This window comes from Echinops telfairi, unplaced genomic scaffold (genome assembly GCF_000313985.2).
Source record: "Echinops telfairi isolate 266 unplaced genomic scaffold, ASM31398v2 ScPeMD7_4;HRSCAF=17, whole genome shotgun sequence".
In the NCBI taxonomy this organism is placed as follows: Eukaryota; Metazoa; Chordata; class Mammalia; order Afrosoricida; family Tenrecidae; genus Echinops; species Echinops telfairi.
Window position 1 is genome coordinate 33922559 of NW_022103900.1, and position 25000 is coordinate 33947558.

The 25000-nt window shown below is 40.2% G+C and overlaps 1 protein-coding gene across 3 annotated transcripts in view; it reads right to left on the reverse strand.

The window, feature by feature from the left end:
- Positions 1–25000, reverse strand: part of ARHGAP15 (Rho GTPase activating protein 15) — an 806341-nt gene that overhangs the window by 72230 nt on the left and 709111 nt on the right. For all 3 annotated transcript variants that reach the window (XM_004703839.3, XM_045299417.1, XM_045299427.1), the window contains one exon: positions 7490–7595. In XM_004703839.3, the coding sequence (XP_004703896.1) occupies positions 7490–7595 (106 nt within the window). The remainder of the gene's footprint in view (positions 1–7489; positions 7596–25000) is intronic.

A 25000-nucleotide genomic window follows, 5' to 3' on the forward strand; every position in this document is an offset into this window, starting at 1 on the left:
TGACACTCTGAGACATGGCTAAGAGCCTGGGGGCTTTGAAGTCCACACTTTAACCATCTTTATTCCCTTCCTTCCTCCCTCAAATCAGAAAAATCCTAGTGCCATCTTAAATGTAGTGTGCGTAAAATATTTTCTTACCGTTTTTCCTCTTAGAACCCACGTAGTTTTAGGCCGTCATCATTTAAGTTGCCTCTGACTGGCTTTTGTAGAATATCTTATTTAATATCCATGAAGACCACAGAGAAGCTTTAAATATCAGTTTACTCTCACAAAATAGCCCCGGCTCGACAGTTTCTCCTTTCCAGGAAGCATTCAACTGGCACGCTGCCATGCGATTCGGCTATTCAGCCAGATCACTTTTTTTTTCCCACCTTGGAATTCTACGAACAGCTGGACGATTTTCTTGGAGTTGATGAAAAAGTGAAGATTTTCCCTTTCCTTTCAACCTATTTTATGAAGTGCAAGTCTCCTACAAGAATGCTTATTTTCACCTAAGATCTGTGGCAAACACATTCTTCCAGGCTGAGTTTTGCGACTCAGTGAAGGGCATTATTTCATAAGTCATCTTTAAAGGACCGTTCGAAAGCATTTGACTTTCCCTGGGTCATGTACCTATATGGGGATTTAACGTGCTTTTATCTCCTCCCCTTCCCTTAACACGCGGAGACTGCCTGGGCTTTCAAAATGCATGCCACAAAGCAAGTCGGGCTAACTAGTTCAATTTAGCTCTGGGGAAATACGTTAGTAGTTATTTTCTGAATTTTCTGTAATTATCATGTATTATTTTTATCCTGGAAGTAAAACTCTGGAAAAAAAGATTTGCACAATAGTTAGGATAACCGACTAATAAAAATAGCAATAAAAACCCTTGTTGTTAAAAAAAAAACCAACTTCGGGGCCGTCCTCGGTGCAGATGTCGTCCACAGAATCCCGGAGTGTTTGGGCACAGTTGCTGTCCTGGAGGGGGGACCCTGTGTCAGAGTGGAATTGCGCTCCACAGGGTGTGCAGTAGCTGGTGTTTTGAACATCAGTTCCCAGTTTTTCTTTGTGGTCCCCCAACCACGAACCTTTAGGTTAGATGCCAGGCATGTTAACGGTTTGTTCTGCCCAGGAACTCCGTGGCGTGTTTACACTGGCGGATTTGAGGTATTGGGTAATGTCCCACCATCTTTAAACTATCCCACCAAGCTTTCCCAAGGCCAGTTTTGGTGGTAAGACAGAGCATTCTCACGATGAGAAGCACTGTCACAAATTAGACACGGCAAGGGCATTTTCCGTAGAAAACTGCTGGCGTAGGGAAATGTTGACAGGAAGCATAAGGAGGTCTGGGCATGTTTCTCACCTCTTTGCTCAATCTATCCTGAAAGTCAGGCAGGCTTGATTCTCTTTCAACAAGTTCACACCTGGAGGGCGCCTACGGTTGGGCCAGAAAACGTGGGCTAAGACGTCAGTGAAGTAGCTTGGGTGTTGGTGCCACATAGAGTTGGCTGGGGAAAGACATAGCGGTATGGAGCACGGGGAAGAGGGTGCCGAGTGGCTTGTAAACATGGATCAACAGTTGTTGGGACTCTAGGAAACTAGATGAGTCAGGCCAGTGAGGAACTTTTGGGAGAAAAGATATTCTGAGGTGAGATGAAGAATTTCTAGCGGCCAGGGAGGTTGGCTGTAATTTCACTCCACATAACCTCTATAATTCTTCCTATATTTATTTCATCAGATTTTATATTTTCTGCATTCTAAGAATAACACTTGATTGTGTTCTGATTTAGTGCCCAATCTGTGCTAGGTACTGTGCAAGGCTATTTATACACATTATGCATTTCTTCCTCAGCACAGGATTAGGTTCTACTATGATGTCTGTTTTACAGATGAAAAAGCAAGCGTACAGTTCAGCGATTATCCGAAGATCTGCGTCCAGTAAAGGGCAGAGCCAACACTAACATTTAGTTGTGCCCAACTCCCAAGCCTGTTCCCTTTATCTGTCTGTGAACCTCAATGTCTCCATCTAGTCCAGCATTAGGTGGACATGAAACACACAGGGAAATAATGCGTTTCCTAGTTCAACACCTCCAAAAGGAAAATATTAAAACTTCTGCAAATATTCTGACCATCTTTTCTAAAAACGCTTATTTCCCAGATTCTTACAATCACAGATTTTGTAACAGTAAAACGACTGTCACCCTGAGGTTTCTTTATTTTTTGATTTAGTGCAAGAATTCTCCCACATAATAATCATTGGGGGAAAAATGTGCTGTGAACCTCATTCCACTAAGCTGATGTGCTACACTCTGTTTCATAGAATGCCTCATTCCCTGTCACAAAGCACTCGTGTTATCTCCAAGTTTTCACCAGTAGAAACTATGCTGCGATAAAGAATTTTCTTTGGCACCACTTGTCCCCAATATTCATTAGGCCAGAATCCCAGCTCACAGAGTGATAGCATTTGAAAGGTTTCATTCTTGATATACATTACATGTGTGCTTTCCTAATATATTGTGCCTTTATACATGTCTGCCAGCAACATATAGAGGGTCTATTTAACATACACCTGTCAAAATGGAATTCACCCCATTTTCCCAGGTTCTATAATATTTCCTTTTTCTTCCTCTTGTCTGTGTGTGCAAAAAAGAAGATAGAATAAGTTCCTAAACACTGTTTCCTGGCCTCTCCTTTGATCTTGCTGTCAAAGTGACATCTGTCTCAATTGCCAAGCACTGAAAGCCACACCGTATCTCTATGGCTGACTGCATATGTGTGAGAGATAAAGACACGATAGAAATAAAACGATGGGGATTTTTCCCTTTGGAAAATCTCAAGATTTGGACCACTTCTTTTGAAGCACAAATCCTCAGACCTATTGAACTACAATTTCTGGGTGGCTTTCTGGATTCTGTTACCACCGATCTACCTTCTCCCCTCTCTTAACCCAGAACCCCAATTTCTTTCACCTTCTGTTCTGTTGTCACTTGGCTCTTTCATAAACACTGAGCCTGTCATACAATTCTCCAAACTCACTGCCATTGAGTTGATGCCAACTCATGGCAATCCTTTAGGACAGGGTAAACCGGCCCCTGTGGATTCTGAGACTGTAGCTTCTTTGTTGAGAAGAAAGCGCCATCTTTCTTGCGAGGGGCTGGTGGTGGTTTTGAACTAACAACCTGAATAATGTTGCAGATTGCAACCCAACTGGTAACCGAACTGGTAACCGCACGGCCACCAGGGTTCCTAGGTATAGCTCCTGTGCCTCACTTTCCCCTAATGTGATTCAACTCCTTTGGCTGCCTGTTAACCTCAAACTACTACCTATCAGAAAGTAGACCCCCTCTCAAGGCTTCTCTTGCCCTTACCTTCATGGCCACTCTACCTCCCTGCTTTTCTAAAGAAGGAAGTCAAGCTTCCTAATGCCAGGATCCTTTCATACAGTTCCTCATGGTGTGGTGACCCCCAACCATAACATTATTTTCATTGTTACTTCATCACTGTGCTTTTGCTACTGTTATGAATCAGGTGACCTCTGTGAAAGGGTCATTCGACCCCCACAGGGGTCGCGACCCACAGATTGAGAACCGCTGCTCTAGACAAATGCATTTGGACACATTTTATAGACATAGAACTTGCCTTTGCTGGGATGATTCAGAAGGTAGCACAGGGCCTTCAAGTGCTTATCACTTTGCCAATTTGTTCAAGGGGTCATTCTTGAAGATTCTGGCTGCTGGCATTTTCACATGCTAGCTTATTCTGTCTGAACTTCTGGTCTCAAGAGATCATAGCAGAAGCACTGCGTTTGCTCAAGAAGGAGGCCACTGAGACTCTCCAGCTCATGCAGCCATTGTACAGCCTTGATGTAGGAATCATCTCAACCCCTTACAAAGTCGGTCCTCTGTGGCTGGGACTTACAGTTGCCCCTTAGTCCAATTGTGCAAGCTTTCTCAGCATGCAGCGACTCTGTTTCCAGTCAAAGAGTTTAATGCGAGCTCTGAAAAAACGGAGTTCTATTCTGTTGGCTCCAGAGTACGTAGGTCAAGTGGAATTTGTGGCACTTCATTATGTTCCCTGACCCTCACTAAACAAACGTCAATATATATATATTTACAACAATTTTGAATAAATACTACATACAAGTGTTGACGGTAGGTTTTCTGAAGAACCACCAAATGCATCAAGACGAAGGAAAACATTCTAATGATTCTTTCAAACATGCATCTATTTAAATTCTCGTTAAACAATCTTCTTATTTAGTCTTCTCAGGCTTTGATGACATGCCACGATTGGCTGTTTATCAAAAACTTAGCAAGAAATGCTTAACAAGATATAATCGTATACACACACTTGTGCATAATTAAACCCAGTTTATAAATCAGTACAGGATGGAATATGGTTCCACCGCCCAGGAAAGGTTTGTGCCTGGAAAATAGCACTTTTCTTTCTGACCTGTCTGTGTCGGTAGGCATGATAATATGAATGTTACGAAGGCGATACAACAATCTGATTTTAAACCTTATTTTAAATACTGATGTCCCTGTCTACAGAATAAAACAAGTGCTCCACCCCAAAATAGGAAATTTGGATGTAATACATATAGTTAGATATTAAATGTGAATGTTGGGGCTCTAGATGATGCAGCCCATCTTTTGTAGTTTGTAATCAGATGGATTCTCATTGATGTGTTAGTTGACTCAACTTTTCTTGTGGAAAATTCAGCTGAGCTCCTGCTTTCTTCTTTGTAGAATTGTATTTCAGTTAGAAGAGAAAATGAGGAGTGAGTAATGGATATGTCTCGAGCACACCAAGACTAGGTGTTGTACAACTTCGAAGAGTATATATTTTTCCCTTTTCTATGACTTGGTTCAGTCACAGTCACTGAGATAAGCACTCCCGTATTTACTCGTAACTTGAAACCTCTCCGCGGTGTGTCTGGAGTCTGAGGCAAAAGAATTAACATTTGAGAAATGTTCACCTTGTGCCAGACATTTCACATGCATTATCTCATTTAATAATCATAACCACAGAATATGGTTGGCATTATTTAATCCTATTTTACTTGCCTAAGACCATAATGGCAGTAAAGTATGAAAGAAGGATTTGACTCCACATTTTCCCCTTTGTGTCTCTTTGATTCTAAAGCCCAAGATCCTTCCATGAAATCATACTGGATTTCCAACTGTAGCCAGTATGTGACAGTGACAAGAAGGGCATTTTAAAGGATGTGCTAAATTCGAGACAAGCCTATTCTCTGAGAATAAAATTAGATAAAAACCAAAATGATAAATTAGATTAAAATATGTTCCCCAATGCAATGACGGGTTTTGAAATGTATGGCCATCTACTTATCTAAACTGGATATAGATTATGGATTGAATTGTGACCTCCCAGAATATGTGTTGTAATTCTAATCCTTATAAATATGACACTATTTGGAAATAAGGGGTTTCTCTGTTATGCTAAGGAAGCCATCTAAGTGTGTGTGTGTGTGTGTGTGTGTGTGTGTGTGTGTGTGTGTGTGTGTGTGGTGGTGGTGGTGGTGGTGGTGGTGGTGGTGGTGGGGTGTCCTGAACCTAATCATTTCCAAGTTATAAAAAGACCAGAAGATACACAGAGAGTCACACAGAAGAGAGAAACCATATGAGAGTCTTCTGAAAACCAAGGAATACCAATGACACAAGGAATACCCAACGGTATCAAGACAGGAAATGACATGGCCCACACCTTTAACCTCCAGACCTGTGAGAAAATAAATTTGTTTCTTAAAGCCACCCACTTGTGCTACTTGTGTTATAGGAGTGCTAGATAACCAAGACATTATCTATTTAATAAATCTATTTTTAAGTAGAAGATTATCTAAGAATTTGAAAATAGTCATAAAACTTTATGTACAGTATGGTAAACTCCCAGCAAAATAAGCTAATAAACACACAAATGGTATGTACTCAGAAACAGGACCAGGAGGATATATATCAAAATGTTATTTATTCCTGGTCAGCAGAATAAGCATAACTAGTCAGCAAATTTAACGTCTTACAGTTAATGTCTCTATACCACTGTTTGCATGTTTTGCTCCATTGACATGTATTGTTGACTCATCCTAAAGAATAGGTCAGTAGTTGTTCAGAGAACGTAACCTCTCAAAGTGAAACTTCCTTTTGAAATGCTCTCAAGTTCTAGAGGTATATTAATATGTATACATGTTGAAAGTTAAAATATTATTATTTGAACTGTACTTTGTCTTATCTTAAGAATGCATCAACTGGAGACAAATGAGAATGAGCCATTTCAAAATTAACATGGCCAAAATGGTTCTCTCAACCCTGCCCCTTCCACTGTCTTACCTACCAGCATTACCAGGTCTATATTGCCCAAATCAGACTCTTGAAAGCACACTTGATTTCTCCTTTCTCTTCCTTATCATATCCTAGCCATCAACAAATCCAGCATGGTCCATCTTCAAACTATCTCCATTCACTTCTCTCAAGGACACCATAACATCAAAGCCACATTATCTCTTACTTGAACTACTTCAATCATCTTGCTAAATCATTTTCACTGAATCTTCATTGCATTTGGAATAGAATCCAAATCTCTCACCATGGCTCATAAGAACCTTTGCGATGCGACATCTGTGTAATACTTGTGACCTCAATTTCTGTCACCACATCCTTATTCACTTCTGCTTTTTGAATAAATCAAGCTCTTTGGCCATCTGAGATTTTACAACCACAATTTTTGTTTGTATGTTACTGCTTGGAGTATTCTCAGCAGTTTACATATATAGTACTTTCTCAACTTGATTCAACATCTGATGAGAATATTGAGATTTATAGAGTTTAAATAAATTGTATGTGGTCATAGCATTTGATGCGTGGTGGGGTTGGGTTTTGAATTTATATTTGAGTCTTTTCATGTTTTTGCCATTATTCTAGATAACAAGGTAAAGATGGCCCATTGAGAGCTCTGGCAAGGAAGGGTTAAAACTCAAACTCATTGCTATTAAGTTGATTACAACTCATAGCAGCCTTATTGGATAGCGTAGAACTGCCTCTATGGGTTTGTGAGATTGGAAGTCTTTACGAGAGTAGAAAGCTTCATCTTTCTCGAGCGGGGTGGCTGGTGGTTTTGAACTGCCGAACTTACAGTTAGCAGCCCAACAATGCCACCGAGGATTTTATCACAAGGTAAGGGCAATTAATAAACAAACACATACTGGCTGTAAAGACCAGAAAGAAGGAAAAATGCCGTAGAGCTTCGTTTTGTAGGATCTCCTTCAAAAGCATAACTCTAGATTGATGCCGCTAGACAGATCTGCCACAAATATCTAAGATTAAGTACTGGTCCTATAACTGCACATTCTCCTACCCTGTCAGGGAAGACTTAGAGATAGATGGAGAAATAGAAGATTAATGAATCTAGAAACTCTTGTTTTAATGATCTAAAATTAAATACTGTTGCTTTAGGAAATGCTATGAGGCAACACCCAGGAAACCTCCCAACTTACTTAGTCAGATGCTTGAAGAGGACTTTCATGGTGTCACGATTTGGTGGAGGGAGTTTCTGTACAAGACACTTCATCATTTCAATTCTTGCATTGCTGTCTTGCTTTTCTGAAAAACAAAATTACAATGAAAGTTATAAAGAAGGGGTTTTCATAAAGCCATTAGACATTTTTCATGGGAAAATTTTGGATAGGAGTTATCAACTAAAAGTCCTAGTCCGCAACCCAATGTGTTAGGTGTTGTCATTATAATTCTCTTGGGATTTATTTTCACTCAGAATTGGGTCATGCTCCTGTAACTATATTATTAAAAGGACCATCCCTGGAGGAAAGTATCATACTTCATGCAACAGAGGACCGGTAAAATGAGATGGATTGACACAGTGGCTCCACATAGAAACAATTGTCAGGTTCATTCGAGACTGAGCAGTGCTTCATTCTGTTGCAGGTACAGTGGCTCTGAGGGAGAACCAACTCTTTCTCCTCCTGGGAAGAGCTCAGCCTTGGAAGCACTTAGAGTCTATCATACAGGGTCACTGTAAATTGGAATCCGCTTGATGGCAGTGGGTTGGGATTGCTTTTGATGGGATCCTATGGAGAAAGGATCCTTGAGTGGAGCACGCAGTTAAATGCATGCCATTAACTGAAAGGTGGGCAAACATCTTGGAAGAAAGCTCTGGGAGTCCACTTTTGGAAGGTCATAGTCACGTAAACCCGATCAAGTGTAGCGTTATTCTGTAGTACATGGGGTCACCCTTATTAGGAATTGAATTTTGAGAACTCCGTGTGCGTGTGTGTGTGTGTGTGTGTGTGTGTGTGTGTGTGTTTTAACAAGGAGTCATGGTGGTGCAGTGGTTAAGTGCTCAGCTATAAACCAAAATGTTGCCAGTTTGAAAAACCTAGCTGGTCTTTAGGAGAAAGATATGGTGGTTTATTTCCATAAAGGTTACAATTTTGTAAATCCTATGGGGCAGTTCTAATCTGGCTTAATAGGCCACTATGAATCCATGAATTGGAATCAACTTGAGAGGATTTGATTTTGGGTTTGGAAGTTTAATTGTTTCTCTAATTTAAATAGGATAGGCTGACATAAGTATTAGATAGGCTGACATAAGTATCTTTCTTTCTTTTGGCTTAAATCTAAATTTTGATAAAAAAAACTCCTGATGAAGACTTAATATGCTACTCTTACAAAAGATGATGGATAACAGAATGATATGCAAGGTAGACCTAATACAATCAATAGCCATTCTTTTTTTGTATGTGTGATTTCTTTTTTTCCTAACAAGTTTATTGGCAAGTAATTTACATATCATATAATCCAATAGTTCAATCACTCAGTCATAGCAAGGAGAATTATACAATCACCCCCCACATCAAGTTTTTAGAGCAGCCCTCCCCATGGTTAAATCGCCTTTAAGATGAGTTATGTAATCACAATCTATTTTAGTGCCCCCCTCTCCCACCTTCACTATTTACTCCCAAGATCCCCTTTCCCTCCCTATCATCTATCCCCCACCCCTGCATTCCCTCCATCCTCTTATATCAGTTATTCCCACTATGAATCCACTCCTCATGTGCATCACAGCTGAGAGACCCAACAGAAAACAATAACAAAATCATGCTAAGGTGGTAAGGATAAAAACATAATAGTACACAGGCAAAAATACAGATAATGCATAAGAAGGAACATTCCAAAAGCCAGGGAAGAAACTTCTGTCATGGAATCAGTAAGAGATACTTGCACCCAGGACCAATTCAGGGTGGTCAGCTGACCACCCATCAAGGTTGATCCAGCATAATCCATGGTCTCTGCCTGTAAGAATAGCCATTCTCTGTACCTGCCTCAAGAAAATCCCATTGTTAAGGAGGTGGTAATACACCTAGCTAAAACGTACATTTCCCAGATCCCCTGGTTTGTCTCGCTGATGTGACCACCTGACTAAACCTCAACAGTGAAACCTTTAGTTCTAGGGGAATTCTGGTGAGGATCTGTAAAAGGTTGCTGCTCACTCTTGGCTTTTGTGTTTTGTTTCTTTTCTGCTTCCTGAAAGGTGCATGTCCCTTGAGAGGGGGCTCCGACCTTGAGAGGTGAGGCTATGCTGATGCAAACAGACAGCTCCGAGAGGCTTTCCCGGTGCTGTGCAGCCTCCAGACCAGCCTTGTGTCTTGCCTACATCCTATCTGCCTCTGGGTTTCTGACAAGCAAATAAGCCCTGGTGTTCTGAAGCCTTTGAGGGTGGATCTCTGATACTAAGGCCAAATAATTCCTAAGAAGACATACTTCAGAAAGCTCAATTCATAACCTTATTGTTCTATGAAGTACATAACATTTGTAGCAGGATTAAGGAAGACTTAGTAGAGAATCAGGCAGTATCTTTAATACGTAGTTGAAATGAAAAAAAAAAAAGTGCTTTCTTACTAGGAATAATGGGAAAATACCCTATCTGCAGAAGATATGATTTGGCTAAAGTTGGGATGGGGGCAGTTTTTCCAGTAGAACTAGACTTGGAAGCTTTCCCTTTTATACCTAAAACCACAAAGGCCTATAAATAATGCCTCCCACAGTCAAAGCATTCAAAATTGCAGTTATTCTTAGAAGAGTTCCAAAATAATATAGATCGGACAGCTGCCAATGAAAGAGACAAAGGGGAGAGTTAGAAAAAAGGGCAATGCATCGCCACATCATGGCCAATAGCAGATTTAATCTTTTCTACCAAAAGGGTAGAAAGCTCGCTTGGAGCTTAATGAGGGTAAGAAAGTATAGGCCTTCCCAGGCCAGTTGGAAGCTACGGACACCAGACAATCAGAAAAGACAAAAGGTAAGTCAATAAAGAGGACCATGAAATTGGTGCCAGAGGTCCAGTTATTTATAAATGCTGTTATTTATAAATAGCTTCATGAAAGTATGAGGTGGTTCCTATGCCTACCTGTAAGAAACATTTGACCCGAAGAATACTTTTCGAAATATTTTCCTCCTGCAATTTTTCATATATGAAAGAAGTGGACAAATGAATAATGGTCTATGAACTTTTGTGGCTCTGTTATATTTAAAATATGGAGGGGGGCTGGGTAATGATTTGGAGAGGGCTGAACTAAGATGAAGGAGAAATAGTTTAGTTTTCTGGCACCATGATTAGGACAAGATCTTTTCAAACAATTATAAGAAACTAGTGGTTTCTTATTGAAATCAATACCATACCCACTCTTCCATAGCTTGTAAAATCAGGAAATAACACCAACACTTCTAAGTAGTGGAACATCTAAAAATACAATCGGATACATTAAAATCGAAATGACACCTTTTCAGATCTGGTTTATTGATGCGTCATATTAGCAATTGGATTTAGCATGCATAATACAGGAGTGGTTAATGAGCTAAGATTCATACACAGCTTACTAAGGATGTGTCAACTGTCTTCAATTGATTCAGTGAGCATCTGAAAGACAGCGTTTTCTATTAATATTTCTCCTTCAGCATATGGCTTCTCATTATTGTGAAGAATTGGAAGTTTTGAGAAGACTTTGAGAAATTCTGACTTGTTTTATTGTGTGACTTTTTCTGCACGGAGAATTAAGAGAACCTTCCAGATAAAATGTACACGAAGAGACTTAAAGTATTTGCAGTAATCACCTCACAAATCTTCTTTTCACTCACTTCTGCCTCCCCCCTTCCTTTTGATTGAGTCTCGTATTTATTTCCTCTCTGCTTTCTTAGACCTGCCTCTTAGCTCCCCATCAGAATCCAAACGCCCTGTGAACCCACAGCCATAGTAACAACTTTTCTTTTGTACTTAGATTTTGACAAATCTAGTAGAGGTTCTTGACTCTTTCTTTCTCTTTTTGGTGCCCGCCCCTCAAGCAATTGCCCTCATCTTCCCAAATTCCAGGAAACTCATTGTAGATGAACTTCCACAAAAACAACTCTATGCTACATAGGAAAACAACATCCACACGATGAGAAATAGCTTTTAACGATGTGATAAGGATGTAGTTTGATAGTTTCTCCCTGATTCATGGCTTTGAAGACACATTTTTAGAAATATGGTTAATGATAGTTGCATTTGCATTTATCTGCATGAAATGTTGCTGCTACAACAAGGACATGTACAACCAAATATCTCTGTGAAAAGAGAGAAGATAAAGTTATATGATCAGGAAAGAGTTTTGCACAGTACAGAATCCTGACCCGAGGACCCTGGGACACTACGCTGGCATTTATGCTCCGCAATTTAGTTGTATCTCCATGTTAAATCATATTTCAGAATAAATTCTGCTTTGTTATATATGTTCACCAAGAGGAAAACCAGATTCTCCCAGTAACCAATGTATAGGGAGTTCTATTCATTCTATATTTATCTATAATTCTTAAAGGACAACCGTACCCTCTGTTTTAAGGAGGTCAACGGTATCACAGCTGTTCTGCCTCATCAAGTTATTCTGGAATGTCTGATGTATCCTGTATGGAAATCATGGTCGTCATTTATATGTCAGCACTATATTTGGAAGAAAGCACTTTTCTAGTTTCTACTTTTTGTATCATGGCCATTTCGGAATTCACTTAAAGGTAGTCTCTTACTTACATGAAGAATGTCTATATTCTAGGAATGTTTTATTTTGTTCAGTGTACTCTACAATTGAGTAAGAATCTTTTGGGCCTATGGCTTTTAATTATTAAACTTGAATTAAGTTTAAGGAATTTTCCAAGATATGGCAATGGTCACTCAATAGATGATCTTTAAATAGCTTACATTTACTTTAGGAAATGATATTCTAGGCTGCAATTTTAAGCCTCAGAAATGGATTCAAATGCACACATACTTCATATTCACCTGGCAAAGAAGAAAAATAACATAGCACGGAGGAATTTCAAAGAACTGGATAAAGATTCTTATTTTGCATGTGATTTGGGATAAGATGCTGGAATCCTTGATGTTTTATGTTCTATATTTTAAAATAGCAGAGTATGTCTATGTCATAGGATGTTTATAGAGGTCAAGGTCATAAAGCACATAAATGCAAGGCATATAAGTGCTCAGCAAATGGAAGTTATTTTAAAATCTTGATTTTTTAAAAAGTCATCTTCTATCATCGATGGGACGAGATTACTCATAGGTCCAGTCAGACTCCTAATCACACAGAGCCATACATTTTACTTTTTAATAATTAACTATGAAAAAATAGGAGCACCTTACAATATGAAGCAATTTTATAAATGTATAGAATACCCTTAGTTATCAAAAAGTATTTATTTAAAGTTCTTCAGTGTCTTTCCCATAAGTAGAAGTGTCATTACATCCTAAATGGAAAAACTATCGCCTGGGGGCTAATTCACAAGTTAGTTGGAAATTTGTAATATTTTACATTTTCTCCCACCAAACAGAAGCCATATTTCATGTTTAATTTTAAGAAGTTACATCCTGATTACCTGCTAGAATCTTATCAAGTTGATTTTAAATGTTGTTAAGAGTATATATATATATATATATATATACTATGGGGCAGGAAGGCCTCGTCATGAAATGAACCTCTGCTACAACTCAATTCTTTCTCCAGAGGGCACCACTTGGGAATTAGACTTGATTACCTTCCTTGGCACACAGGACTTCTCTTCTACCCAAGTATCTCCTTCCAGGATATTCTTATGTTTTGTCTTTTTTTTTTGTATTGTTTTAAAAGCAAGCCCTTTGGGAATTTTTTTTTTAATGGAAACAGTTTACAAAAGTTAATAAACGTAAAAACAAAACAAAACAACTTTGGCCAAATTATTACCACAAGTCCATGACTTTCCTTAACTGGTAAGGAAAGGTACAGTTCACTGGACATAAGAACAATTAGTTCTTACATCATGGTCATGCTATATCCTCGCTCTTGGGAAAGGAACACAGAAGATATAGGTGCTATAACAAAGTGCAGTGAAGAAATTAGATGATGCCCGGCTATCAGATAAAATAGCGTCTGGGGTCTTAAAGGCTTATTTCCAAACAAGCAACCATCTAAGTGAGATGTCAACTAAGTCCAGATGGAAGAAGCACACCACCATCAGTGCTTGACTGAAGGATTGTAAGTCATATAATCATATAATCTGAAGTCAAAGGATGGAATAGTTTCCAAACCAAAATTTTGAGACTCTGGCTTGCAGAAGGGCATGGATGACAGTGGGAGCCCAAGCTACATTTGTGGAATCGACATAGGAAGTAAGCCTCCTGTGATTCCCCTTGATGTGCAATAGAAGGATGGGAGGAGAGTGGTGACCAAACAGAGTGCCTTGAAAAGATGTCAATAGAAGTTCAAAATGATCAACCTGGCTTGAATGGGTAAAATCTTGTCAGTTGACCCCCTCTGAGGCATAGTAAGCCTGATCTGGTTTTCTGTATTTTTTTTTGTTTTTTGTTTGTTCATCTTGGGGTTTATCTCCGAGGCGTTTTGTCATTGGGGGTCACCCTCTTGAAATTTTATGATATGTTTTCCTGCTTTTTAATATACGAACCCCAGGATTGAGGAACCCCTCGGTGCAGCAAGTAGAAGAAGGGCTTCTGTGGGGGCACAGGGGTGGGGTGGGGAGGCAAAAGGGAGGTGATGGCAAGGAGTTCGGAAGCAAAATGTTTGGAAACTGATTGTGGTGGCAATTGTGTAATACTGCTTGATCTGATTGAACGATGGAATGACATGATAGCTGTATTAACGCCAAACACAATGGATTTAGGGGGGAAAAAAGGGATATGTATTTTGGGAGTCTTGTTAAGGAGCCTGGCCATCCAGAATGTACTGTTATGCACAAACCTAATCTTGCGAAGAACAACCTCTGGTTCTTCCATCTATAGCCCTACTCTTTAGAAATAAACATTTAGGGAAATACTAAAAAAGAAAACAAACATCTATTTATTAAGTAATTTATAGATTATTAGACACATATTCACATGGATGGCTGGGAAAAAAACCCAAATAGTTATCAAGGCCTCTTTTCAATCTGTCGTGGATGCAAAGCTAGTTGTCTTTGTCCATTGTGTGACTCTTTTCTGAATGAAAGCATCATTTAAGCTGACTCTTAAAAACATTGCTAAGATCTTAGAGCTAATCCTACCTTCAAAACAATTGAGACACAAAATTGATACCAATCGGTGAACCCAGATGCTCATTTGATTACCTTCTAGAGGTCTTCTAGGGATTTTTCTTGACATCTTCGTATATCTCCCAATCAATTCAGGGGTGTGACAAAATTTTCTGTTGAAGGAACTGTATTGATGTTTGTCTACGGCTGTGGGTGCATTCACCTCATATTGGGGCACCAACTATCAAACAGTATTTCATTCTTATACCCTAAATAACTTTCAATAGAGAGTATTATTTGGTGCAATCCATTCTAGGATAATAAAATTCCCTAGGAACTTTGGTGGTTTAGTGATTACGCTTTGGGATGCTAACCACAAGGTGGGCAGTTCCAAAACCAACAGCTGCTCCGAGAGAGGAAGATGAGGCTTTCTGCTCTTGTAAAGAGCATCTCAGAAATCCACAGGGTATGTACTATCCTTGTCTTATGGAGTCACCTTGAGTTGGCATCAACTTGCTGGCAGTGGGGTTTCTGTTTGTTTTTTGAGAGAGGGACCATGGTAAAATTCTTGTAATTCCTGCAGAAGCTTGGGACTCAGTTCTGCCAGTGGAGTCCTGACTGTTGACACGTTGAGTGTGTTCAGCAGAGCTTCCAGATGAAGATGGAACAGGTAGAAAAGCCCGGGGCTATATTTCCAAAAATCAGTCAAGGCGAACTGGCTGATCTTGGGGTGGGGGGTGGGGTCTGATCTGCAAATGATCCCAGGAATGGTGCAGGGCCTGGGGCCTTTCCTACCATTCGTTGTGAGGGGCTGAATTGATAGCTGGTAACAAGAAGATTCCTTAAGTTCACAAACCTAAAATGGTCTCTTAAGCCCAAGTCCATTTCTTGATTTTTCAGGGATAACGCTGTCTTCGTGTGAACAGAAGGGCTACCACAATGGCTCAACCCCCAGCGCCAATCTTATTGCACGGTCTTATTGTCTTCCTAGAGTTTTCTGTTCTTTAAAGTAATTTTGAAGTTCTCATGGTGGCCGAAGTATAATTCCATAACTTACAAATGACACTAATTCATCCCCTGGCAATTGTCTGTGTGGAGCCCATGAAGCTCACGAGTTCATGTCTTTGAAATCCAGCATTCCAGTGAGAATTTTTCATAAACGGAGTTTTTAGTTTTATAAGCTTTCTTTTTTAAAAACAAGTGTTATCATTTTGGGTCATTTGACATGCTTCTAAACATAAACCAACAATCCATTTGAAATACTCAGAAGTAGCTATTAATATTAAGCGTTCTTTGTCTCTTTTCACCAGAGTAGGCTTCTATAAATAAATTTCTCATTTTGAAACTTTGAATTCCATAGGTAGATGAAGGTATAGCAATGAAGAAATGCTCACTTTAAAGCAGCAAGTATCTATCAGATCATTTGGAAAAGTGTGAACTAAGATCTATATTGCCTGTGTGGGGTTAAAAAGGAATGTTTGGGGAAATTTTTGGAGGTGAGGATGGTGAAGGTTGTACACATGATGAGCAATGGATGTTATTGAATTCCAGCTGGGGAAGACATCGAGCTGGTCAACGCCATGCTACAGATATTTACCACAGTTTCAAAAAGCATAAATGAAGATTTCTTAAAGACATCATATTCAACTTTATTCCTATTGAACAAATGTTGACAGAGGTGGTGGGGTGTTTGCCCATTTGAAATGGCCCCACAGTGGCATTTGAGAACACAGCAGTGTTCAACACATGAATAAGCACGAGAAATCCTTTTAGAAATGACTCATAAAATAATTTTGTGAATCAGCTTTTTTTTTTCCTTTTTAATTGTGAGACTATTGTAAAAGAAGAAAAGCAGGCAACACGTGGTAACTTTAGTCAGCATTTCTGAACTGGGAATGATAAACACCTCTGCCTGGCTCTGGCATTTATCAGGACTGAGATATTATTACCACATCGAGTCACAGCATGGCTACTGTTATCATCGGAAAAAAGAGCCAGCTAATCTTAATGGTTTGTAAAGCCGTTACCTGCACTAGTCTGACATTTATCATGATCATTTTACCACATGGGTCCTACATAGCAAAGGTCTTTTATCTGGAAGGGACATCACTATGAATTATTATTTGCAGCTAGGTAGAAAATTGTATGTTGTAGATACCTTTTCTCATTATAAATCACATAGTCACATTTCACCATTTCCCACAGAAAGCTGCTGAGCCTAGGTTTTTTTGCCACAGCTTGCTTTTCTCTTTCTTTTTTTAATAGTTGCTTGAAAATATTAGCCATTTTTTATAAACATCCTGAATTTAATTTTTGAAGGACCACGGGCATAGCAAGCACACCCACAGGCACACTTTCCTGATGTAGGGAACTTGTCTGCACCTACATTTTGGAAAGAGACTGCCTATTACTTTAGAAACTGAAGTTGACAGAGCTGTCTACTTTTTAATTTTAATGCTTATTCTCTCTTCTGCCTTGATGGCCAAACTTCTTTTTCTTTCTTCTGTTCTTGGCCTTGTCAATAGAATAGTTGCAGTAGATCAGGCCAAATTTCATGTGCTTGCTTTGAAATACTCCAAATACTTATGCCATTTCTTGCCTGAAATTCTTAGCTTAGCGATATGCGCTCATGAACTGTGAAGCAGAGTTATTGTCGTTGTCATATTGTCTTCACCCCACCCCACCTGACTGTGTAATAAGGCACAGTGGAGTAGACTTTCTCCAACAAATTTGTGGGGGAAAGATCCTGGGGTTCTATTTCTAACTAGGTCCTAACGACCAACAAGTATACAAAGCATGGAAGGAATCGCGATACTAGAAGGCACGGTGTTTCTGGGCCACGGGACAAAGTCAACAAAGTGGGAGGCACTGATGTGACAATGGAAAATTACAACGAAAAGCCCAAGTTGTTTACCGTGGGAAAAGAATGGACAAATCCTCTCTCTTAAAAAGCCTGAGACAACTCATCTTCTGAAAGATATATTTATATACTTTCTGCTTTCTCAAGTGCTCCATTAGGAATAAACAAACCCGAAATTCTGCACTTTCATAATGAAGAGGGAGGAGAATTCTTTGCCATTTTTGCATTTAGGAAGAAATGTGCAAGAAGAATGTGACAATTTAAGCAAATCAAGATTGTTTCAAATGGATCACAACGGGACTTTGTGGGATATTTTAGACTTGCATGTGAAGCAAACAGTACATTTGAAAGGAGGATTTTCTCAATGGTCTAGTTCTGATGTGTTTTCCCATTTCTTTGTGTGTTTAAAAGAGGTTTAGATGTTATCTTTAATATTGCCTCGACTCTTTTGCAAATGAGTTCTGAAGAAATCTCTGCACATGAAGGAAAGCGGATGTGCTGTGATGCTGCTGGCAGCTGGGGGAACACGAATGAAGAAACCAGCATCCCCAGTCTGGGTTGTGCACAAATAAACACCTAGCATTCCCGTAAACATAGTTATCATTTAAGATGTTTATGGACACCCGCAGCAGACCACTCTCCCTTGGAAGATCATTCTCTCAAATAACACCCGTTCTTTGAGGAAACAAAACTTTCACTCGATGTATGGGGGTTTTTTTTTGCGGTACTGGGCACTGGATTGCCTACCTTGCTGTAGTTAGTTCCATCGTAATTGTGTGTGCCTGCACATTTGCTCTAAAAGGGACAGGATCTATCACGGAGAGCTGAGGCCTGTTTGCATACATTTTGGGGTTACAATGAGGAAGTCATTTCACTGTTCAAAGGGAGTCGTACACAGGTAGATTCACTTACCTATGATTCCAGTTTTTAAAGATGGGCTACTATTTCAACACGCTGCCTTGTCCAATTAATGGAGGGCGACACTGATTTAAAGCTAACACATTTTAATTCATTTTTAAATTTCAGATCGGCTCTGTTGTAATTTAACACCATCATGCCACTGTTGCCACCCTGTCCCCCCTTTTAACCCCTCCCCCCCAGTACTGTAACCTGGGAGCATTTACTACAATTAGCGAGGGGCTTCACAGCTGGATTTTCCTCGTTTTCTGGGGCACTGGGTGGATTGTTGAGCGCTAATGAAAGTCAGAGACTTGGAGCAGTGGCTCAAGCCAGCCACAGTGCGGGCAGACGCTTGCAGCTTCCCACTGTGATGGAGCGCAAGCTTCCCAACTGTTTTGTTTACCGTCGTTCTAATGTCTGTGTGAACAAATTCATGATGCCACCGAATCATGTTCTGCCTTCTTGTTTCATCTAGCCTCCCCTTCTGCCACCCCCCCTCCTACAATTTAGCAGATGCCCCCTACCCATGACAGAACATCCCTCCTGAACGCTGCAACCTGCTTCCCCTGGACGTTCCTGCTATGAGGGGCCAGCTGCTTTGAGGTCCCATCGGAAGGATCCCATCCAGCAGTGTCAGGTAGGGTTTCACTCACACCCTGCTTTATTGATGCCCTCGAATCACAGCCACTCGTCTCTCCACGGCGCTTCATTGTACGGAAGGTGATAGGAAAGCACCGGGGCAGCACCAGCTTAAGATGCCAATGTGGGGGCAGCAATTCACCGCGTCTTTGAGGAAACCTATCGAACACCTCAAACACCCCTCCGACTCAATAATGTGCTCGAAGATGCACACAACCAGTTTGCAATTTGACTCAATCTGTAAAAAATAAGATCATCTCAAAGAAAATGACGATTCCGTGATCTTGCGAATCGATCAATTCACCTCATGTGATGTACAGTGAAGTTTTTGATGAATATTCATATGACTCAATCCATTAAGAAGACTTAAGACAACGAGGATCCAACTCATTCTCATTTAGCCCATGGGGTGGGGTGGGGGTGGGGAGTGGAAATATTAGCAAAAGCCGCACTTGGAAAAGTTTAACTTTAATGTATCTAACTCCAGGTGCCAGACTTTGAGGAAAATAACCAATAATAGCCATTTTTTTTTTTACATATTCGATGGGGCTGATTATGCAATGTGCAACTCTAAATGGCTTATAGCACATTGTAGCATGGTTCCATCCCATTGGCTACAGCAGGGAGCAGGCAGATGGATGACAGTGACAGGGAGCGAAGTGCTTTTGCTTAGCCGTGCGTTAAGATGCCATCCCGGAGCTCTGTGCACTGCAGACACTTCATTAGGATGCCAGGATAATGGTAAACTACCACTCAGAGTGACACCCCATTTCCTGCTTACTGAGCGCTCCAACCTCGGCAGATGTCAACAATCTCACAGTGCCAGAGCAGGCCGAACTTTCCAGCCACTTTGACTCCAATTTTTCCCTCGTAACAGTGCCATACATTATGTGCAATATGTAACGCCGAAGACCTCCCTGAAAACAAAACCTGCCCGGGTCGTCGTGACCACAGGGCTTACTTCTTAGCCCCCTGCCCCCTGCCCATGACCACCTTTCAGAGGGGAGGGACCGATCGTTGGGGAAGAGAGAGTATGTTCATTCATTACTATAACCTCAGCATTTCTTGCTATCGTTCCCATTTGTAAACTGGTTTGAAATGTTAATTGTGAGCTGAACTCTGATTAATAGTAGTTAAACTCTGATCACAGGGGATATGACAGCTTCTTTTCATGAATGTCCATTTCAAAGGTAAGAGCTGCTTGTGGAATTCTTTTGTTAAAGAGTTTAGACTCCGCTTTGGTGCAGTGCTTCGTGACTTGTGCATCTGGATGATATTTCCTCTGCAAATGAATAATGTGAGGCCCTCACACACCTCCTTCCTACAATGGAGCCAGTAGAAAAAGCTCCCCTCCTCTGTAGTGTGAAGTCCATTGAAATGTATATAGTGATTTCGATAATGGAAGACAAAACAAAACACAAAAACCCCTAATAAGGGAAAGAGTACTCCGAGATCTGTACTGATGGTAAACTCACTGATTGACATTTTGTGGCTCTCAGGTATCCTCCTGGAAGTGCAAATGGTCTTGCAAACGATAGATAGGTCTAAAAGTAAACAGCGCTTCCTCACAGACCTGTTACAATTTCCAGGGAAAGATATCTACGAGGGTGCTTCAAATGGTTCATGGGAAAATGGAAGCCAAGGTAATGAACTTGTTCTAGGAGCTCTTTGAAACTGCGTTGAATGTAAACAAGGTGTAGGCCCAGGTAACATCCCAAGAGTATACATGAATGTATACTTTTCGTGTGGTGCCCTCTCCAAAAAGAAGTGCTGACACCCCTGGTTTTTGATGGAAATGGCATCTGAATAGCAACACGTAGTCACCTCTGGGAATTTTCACTTAATATCCTTGCAAACCAAGAAAAGAGTCTAGAATTGGTACAAAGATACTGACCCATATCCTCTGTTATCAAGATGCTTCCAAACCTTACTATCCTGCACCGGGGTTCAAAGACTATAAATACATCTTTCAGAGGACAGACAGCCTCATCTTTTTCCCAAGGAGCACCTGGGCCCTTAATCTTCCACCTTGCAATTAGCAGTCCAATGCTTAGCCCACAGCGCTACCAGGACACCATCAGTATTGACAGTCAATCTGAAAGGCAACATTAAAAGGACATTTCTTCCAAGGCACATTGCATTGAACTGGAACGTGTCATTGTGGGAACATCTGTCTATTGAACCAGTGAACCTACCTTTCTGAAAGTAGATAGAAACATCCTAATGTTTCTTCAACAGTTTAATATCAGCAACAAATCCTTAAGACCTATGCCAACCAGAACACTGGACCACATTCTCTTTTCTACACAGTGCTGCCTAGGAGCATGAATGCTTCTTTCCTTCCTTCTCAACTAGAAACCAGAGTTCTCTTTCCCCTGAAACCACAGAGAGAGCACCTTCCATATAAAAACCAGGGAGATGTGTGTAGATGGGTGGGAGGGAGCTCTGATAATGGTACCAATCATTATAGCACTTGTAGCTTCATCATTTGTAAAACACAGTGTGAGAGAGTAGAGACTGGAAAAGTCTTGGTAGGAATACATTTTTGGAAGTCTAATGTTTTATCTTCTTAGACCGCCCAGAGACTCAAGGAACAGAGTCTATCTATCTATCTATCTATCTATCTATCTATCTATCTATCTATCATCTATCTATCTATGCCAGGACACAGAATAGGGAAACTGATGATCCTTTGCCATTTTGGCGGAGTTCTGAGATGAACCGTGGAGTCATACTGAAGCACAGTGTGAGAGGCAGCATGCATTGAATGTTGGGAAGTTTCCTTCTTTAAGAGAAGTTAACATAACAAACTTCCCAACAACATGAGACATGTAGACAAAACTCATCCCACAATACTCAAAGCAAGTGCAGGATCCTCCTAAGAATCACAAAAGAATTTAGAAACGATTTGGCATCTTCAGTAGAATTCCAGGCATTAAGGTGTCTGATAAAGGATCAGCAAGCCAAAAGGAGAGTAAAAGGTCAGAGGAAAACACGCTCAACTCGGAGGATAAAAAGATAAACGGACAGAGGGAAACAAACAAACAAAAAACCCCAAATCATTATCATTGATTTGATTCTAACTCACGGTGAACCCTCGGCGACAGGGTCGAGCTGACACTGTGGGTTTCTGAGACCGTAACTCCGCCAGAGGAGAAAGTCTCACCTTCTCCCGAGGAGTGCCTGGTAGCTTTGAACTGCTGACCTTGAGGGTCACAAGCCAAGGAGTAAGCAGTACACCACCAAGGCCCTGATTTGAGGAAGAGCAGCGTGAAAACTGAAATGTAACATAAAAAACTAAATACATTTTGCATGAAGGTCTAGGTTGGCGCTGCGATAAAAGGCGGCTGGTGTTGTCCGTGACAAGCTTGGGATTCCTAGAGTGTGGAGTCGAGCGGAAACACGTTCCGAAGAGAAAACCGACGTGCTGGAAGTCAGAGAACTGAGAGACGATCTAAGGTGTCTGCGCATGCCTGAAGAGGATCCAACATACTCCAAAAATATGCAGTGGTCAAGGGCAAAATGAGGGTGTGGGGGGGGGAATCTCATTATGGAAAATGGCAGCTTGGTTCTAAGGAAATATTATTGAGTTAAAAATGCTACCTTGATATATTCTGGCAAAAGTCTTGAAAGACAAAGATGAAATATTATCTTATCACTATTCAGACAAAACTAGTCTAAGTAAATTCAAATGATATTTTGCAGATTAAGACAACAGCGATAGTCTCATCTATGCAAGGATTTATGATGGTATAAGTTTCTTGAAATGTTTACTTATATAACTGGTGAGTCAAAATTCATAACTTAAGAATAAAGCCATTATGAACACACCTAAAAGCATCTTGCTTTACTTCATTTGGGTCCCAAAGCAAGATGACCCCATTGGATTATTTTTATTTAGCTACCAATCCCTTCTTGGTACCAGGAAACATTGATCTTATTTCTATCTTTCATATCATATTCTAGGTGAGGCCTACTCCTTTCAAACAACAGCTGGTGCTGCTCAGCTCTGTTTGGCAGTGCACAACCGTACTGGAACATGGTATTGCAAGGCTATGAAACAAGTTCGTTCTCTTCCCTCTTTAAAATTAGAGTTTCAGAAATCTGTACAATGCTTCTGAGACTTTTTGGGGAAGATGTTTTGTACCTATAATGATTACATTGAAAAAGCTGAGTTCAAGGGGGCAAGGAAGAGTTAAAGTAATAAAGACTGGAGAAAAAAAAAAGAAGAAGAATTAAAGGTAGCTCGCTCTGCATTTTACTTTGTTAATAGTGTTTCCCTGGTTGGTTCAAAACATTGAATGTACTCGGGAAGGTTGGAGGTTTGAATCTACTCAGAGGTGCGATTGAAGATATGGCTGGCTATGTGCTTTTGAAACATCAGCTTCTGAAAACCATTTCCATTACGGAGCTACATTCTACTCTGACCCACCATGGTTTGCCATGTGTTCAAATCTACTCAGAAGTGCTTTCGCTTTTAAGGCTAGGGGAAACAGGCAGACAAACAGGTGAGAAGGAAATATTCACACAGACCTGATGATCACTTCAGAAATTTCATTTATGACTTCTCTACAACTTCAAGTTCAATGAATATTTAGGGTTTGTTTTTTTTTTGCACTTTGCAAAAAGGAGACAGCTTAAAGTATGTTTGTACACATGCTTGGATACCAAATAATTATGGTTGGGCTAAGCAATTATTTAAGATGTCTGGGAGGAAACATGCTAAAATATCAACTGTGATAAATTATCTTTGTGTCATAGGACTGACTTTCTTCCATTTTAAATTGTACTTTGCACAATTTCTGTAATGAGTATGCTATGTTGATATCAAACGTAATTCTGTGTGTTTAGTACAGAGGATACCTTTTAACTTGGTCTAAGCCAGGGAAAAGTAAATTATCTTCACAGATAATATCATTTCTAGGGAAATTATGCAAAATTAAGTATTACAGTTAAGGCTGATCTTTTAGCTAGTGAATGTGTTCTCGAATCTAGAAAGCAAAATTTGAATTTGCCACTTGGTCCTTATGGGACTATAGTGGATCAAAATATTGAGTGTAAGGGGTACTTGCAGAGAGAGGAGAAAATATGCAAAAGGCCACAGTACCACATATTTGCAATCTGAAGAAAGACCAGGCATCCTGCAGTGATGTGACTGTAAATACATTCTAGTTCAATATTCTAAGTTCTGGTTCTTAATCAAATTATTTCTTAGGGAACACTATTCCCTATTGGGCTGAATGGTAGAAAAGAATTCTTATAAGCACAACACTAGATTATGGATGAGAGTGCACATCAGTATTCTCAAATACCCCAAATAGGCTGTCATTCACCTTATATTCTAGCATCCATTTTCTCCTTTACCTGTGCCTTTAAGGCCTGTCCATTTCTCTTCTCTTTGGAAACTGCATTCATTAAAAGTTGATTTATTTGAAGAACAATGAGGGAGTTATTCCGCGTATATCCCCCAAACTTTACTTTTGTCTCGTTTCATGTACATATTTTATGTCCAATTCGTATCCGCTGATTAAATTGTCCAGAAAATCCACTCAGCTTTTTCATGTCACCTCATATACACAGTGATCTGAGAAATTTTGAGTTAATATTAGGAGTTTCTGGTTCTACTAAGTACCAAGTAAGAATACAAAGTACTGGAAATTTTAATGTTCTGAATGCAGAAGCTGCTGGCCAAACAAGTATTAATTTGTTGGCTTCATGGTTAGTCAACAATGGTGTTAGATTTGTATGGACTTCTACTTTGCCAGAGTAGGAGGTTGATGTGGTTGACATATTTAAGAGCGCCCCCTTTTGGTTACATTGAGAAGTGTCTTCTAATCCCCTCCCTCCAGGCTCCCTGGCATAGCAAGACTTGCTGGTACACTGTGGGCTGGGCTGTTGGTGAGAGTGGTGGCTTGAACTCCCCATCTGCTCCCATAAAGGTCTGGAGTCCTCGGGGTAACTGAGTGTCAGAATCAACTTGGGAGCGGCGAGTTTGGTTTGGTGTTTACTAAGTGTACTGGTATCTAAGCAAATTGCTGATGGAAGATTTCCACAAGAGCGAGAA